This window comes from Rutidosis leptorrhynchoides, chromosome 5, assembly GCF_046630445.1.
Source record: "Rutidosis leptorrhynchoides isolate AG116_Rl617_1_P2 chromosome 5, CSIRO_AGI_Rlap_v1, whole genome shotgun sequence".
NCBI classification, from domain to species: Eukaryota; Viridiplantae; Streptophyta; class Magnoliopsida; order Asterales; family Asteraceae; genus Rutidosis; species Rutidosis leptorrhynchoides.
The window spans coordinates 450147656-450150992 of record NC_092337.1 but is presented as its reverse complement, the minus strand read 5'-3'; the positions used below and the strand labels follow the sequence as shown (position 1 = coordinate 450150992).

At 34.8% G+C, this 3337-nt stretch overlaps 1 protein-coding gene across 1 annotated transcript; it reads right to left on the bottom strand.

The window, feature by feature from the left end:
* Positions 1 to 858: 858 nt before the first annotated feature.
* LOC139847455 (1-aminocyclopropane-1-carboxylate synthase-like) lies at positions 859 to 2987 on the bottom strand. Its single transcript, XM_071837126.1, has 3 exons — positions 2721 to 2987; positions 2328 to 2620; positions 859 to 2075 (listed from the first exon to the last, which is right to left on the bottom strand). The coding sequence occupies exons 1-3, from the start codon at positions 2889 to 2891 to the stop codon at positions 1040 to 1042; spliced, it is 1500 nt and encodes a 499-aa protein (XP_071693227.1). The 5' UTR covers positions 2892 to 2987; the 3' UTR covers positions 859 to 1039.
* Between the last annotated feature and the right edge of the window lie 350 nt (positions 2988 to 3337).

Below are 3337 nucleotides of genomic sequence, written 5' to 3'. Positions count from 1 at the left end.
GAGACTAACTTTTAAGTTGAGATCCAAGGAACCAATTAGAGTGCGACACGTGGCGCGATAATCACATGTGATTGAAAAAAATTAAAAAAAAAAAATTCCAAAAATTTTTTTTTTTTATTTTTTTTTTGAAAATTCTTTTTTTTCGAAAAAAAAATTTTCGGAATTTTTTTTCGCAATTTTTTTTGACATGCAGTAAATCACATGTGATTCTGAATGCCAATCACATGTGATTGTAAACCCAATCACATGTGATTCTGAATGTGAAATCCAATCACATGTGATTGAATTTTTTTTTTTAGTAAAATGACAAATTTCAGTAAATTTGTGTTAAAACCTTTAAACACCAAGTTTTTGATTAAAACTTAATTAAATCACCGAATTAAAGTCTAAAATTTTGAATATATGATCACGAAACGCTAACAAATTTGATCAAATCACTCAATTAAAGTCTGTTTTCAGTTGAAATTATTTTTTTGAAAAATAAAATTTGAATTTTTTTTTCAATCACATGTGATTGGATTTGAAATGCAGAATCACATGTGATTGGGTTTTACAATCACATGTGATTATGTTTTACAATCACATGTGATTGGAATTGAAATGCTAAATTTATAAAAAAATTTAAAAATTTTTTAAAAAAAAATATTAAATTTTTTTTTTAAAAAAATTATTTAAAAAAAAATTTTTAAATTTTTTTTTTTTGAAATTTTTTTTCAATCACATGTGATTGTCGCGCCACATGTCGCGCTCTGATTGGTCCGTTAGTTTTCAAGCAAATTATTGGATTCAAGTGATTGCAACTCTTAGAAACTATTGTTAGCATTTGTACTAATATAAAAGTTAAACAAATTACTTTCATATATATCACTATCAATCGTAGTCCAACATTTATTTTACAACATGCATTGTCATGTTATGCACCAAATAATTCATTGACACTATAAAATTGTCGACCCTTCTTTGTGTCAAAATCGTCGCTATATCTAATGTAATTAATACATTAAGTCTAGCTACACCACTTGTAACATACACCTCTCACCTAATTTTGTGCCCGGACAAGTGGCGAGGCGAGCGGTGAATGAGGTGATGACATCCAAGCGAGGGGAGAATGTGGCGACTTCCAGGCGAGAGGAGAATGTGGGGACATCCGGTGAGGAGTCAAGATATCGTCGAGTCTTCTTGATGATAGCCGATGGTGTTGATTGTTCTTGGTCTTGATCTCGAGCATTCTGTTCTTTAGCACGAATGTCTTAATCCTTCTTAACGCGATCAATGTGGTTTCATCATCCATATTTGCAAAACAAACGCGAAACCAACCAGGCTCCGAGCAATGAAAAGATTGGCCAGGAGAAACGTTGAGTTTTATCTCATTAATTATAATTTTCCAGAACGTCATTTCTGATTCAAAAGTTGGCTCTTTTAAAAAACGACGCAAATCCATCCAGAAGAACAAGCCTGCGTTACTTTCCAAACTTCCTATCCCAACTTGGGCTAGCCCACGTGTAAACATATCATGTCTGTGGGCTAGCCTTACTCTGCTCACGGATATAAAGTTCTCAACAAACTTATTATCCGAGAGCATTGAGGCTAGCATGTGTTGGGTTTGAGTAGAAACAAGCCCAAAGCTCGACATCTTACGGGCGATATTAACAACATCATCGTTGTAGGAATATACGATCCCGACTCTAAAACCCGGGAACCCCATATCTTTTGAAAGACTATAAACTATATGAATCAAGTCACGGTTGCATTCGGGCTCTTCCTCTATGATTTCTGCGATGCTAACAAATTCGTCACCAGCGGTTACCGTGCCCGCATAGATCTCGTCACATATGAGGTGGATGTTCTTGTTGGTGATAAAATTCACGAGATCTTTTAATGTTTCCTTGTCGAAATGAGTTCCTAACGGATTTGATGGGTTCGTTATAAGCAGTCCTTTAACATTAATGTTGTCGTGTTTCGCTTTCTCGTAGGCGGTTTCAAGAGCTTCTTGGGTGATCTTAAAGTTATTCGAGCTTTGGCAAACAACGGGTAAAAGCTTTACACCAGTTCGCCACCTCAAATCACGATCAAACCTATAAAATTCAAAACCAAATACTTTAGTCTCACATTATCAGTTATACACATTATTTAAAGGACGATGATCTTGTCACCGTTATTTTTAATAGATTCACTAGAACATTAATGGATTGTACAATATAACTTGTTAACGTATATGTATGTGATGAATTTATCAAAAAATATGATACAGAATTTTTTTAATGGAGCGGAACCACAACATATTGGTTAATGCGTTAACTAGACTGAAATAAGAGTTTCATACGTACCCTGGATAATAAGGGGTTGGAACTTTGAGAGCTTCGCCAGGGTTAACTAAGCAAAAGGCCACGGTTTCATGAGCACCGGTTGCACCACCACTCATGACAATACGGTCAGGGTCGAACTTCACACGGTTTCCTCGAACTTGGCTCATGAAGTTAGCGATGGCGGTTCGAAATTGTGGCAAGCCATGATAGTCTTGAAAGATAGCCGTCTCTGTGAAATCAAAAGCACCTTGTGGTGTACATATTGATGCACTTGGGTTCGCCTTAACCCATTCTTGGATCAAATCAAAAGAAAGCTAAACAAAACAAGAAAAATAACAAATAAGCAAAACAATTTTTAAGTTTAAAAGAATGTTGAATTTTTTTTAATTAGTGATATTTTATTTATGTACGTACCTGATTTTCAGCAAGGCCCATTTGGATAACGCCTGATGGATTGTGTTGAAGGTGAAAAGGGTTGGTGTCGTAAGCCTTCCAACCGTCGAAATAAGGTGAGTTTTCGCCATGTCCGTCGTTGGTTGCGATTTTCGACAACAAGTTGTGGTTGTTTTTCATGGCAACGTCCATTGTTGGTTTGTTTGATCGATCGACAAAAAAATGAAGAAATGGGTACGTATAAAGTTGTAATTAGGTTATTGTTAAATGATTGTGATTTTGATTTGAACTAAGTTGAGTGGTTGATGAAATGTACTACAAAGGAATATATATATAGAGATAAATTGTGAGTGGGGTTGAGAAGGCGTTGAGAAGGCATTGAGAAGTTTCATTGGTGTAAAGTAATTGGTGGCTGCCACCTTAATTGGTAGTGTCAACTCATTTGACCACCTTAATTGGTAGTGTCAACTCGTTTGACTTTATTCTTTCAAAGTTCCAATTAAATTATCACAATCTTTTTTTTAAGGATTAAATAATCACAATGATACAGTAATTTTATTTTATATATCATATGATGGACGAGGCGATGACTATCGTTTGATATTTACTCCGTACGTCTAACAAATATTGAGTATATA

What these genes read in the sequence shown, in the direction of transcription:
- LOC139847455 (XM_071837126.1), bottom strand. Translation starts at nt 2,891, where the DNA reads ATGGACGTTGCCATGAAAAACAACCACAACTTGTTGTCGAAAATCGCA. An exon ending in TGGGCCTTGCTGAAAATCAG is followed by an intron (nt 2,621 to 2,720) that starts GTACGTACATAA and finishes TGTTTTGTTTAG; the next exon opens with CTTTCTTTTGATTTGATCCA. An exon ending in CCAACCCCTTATTATCCAGG is followed by an intron (nt 2,076 to 2,327) that starts GTACGTATGAAA and finishes TGAATTTTATAG; the next exon opens with GTTTGATCGTGATTTGAGGT.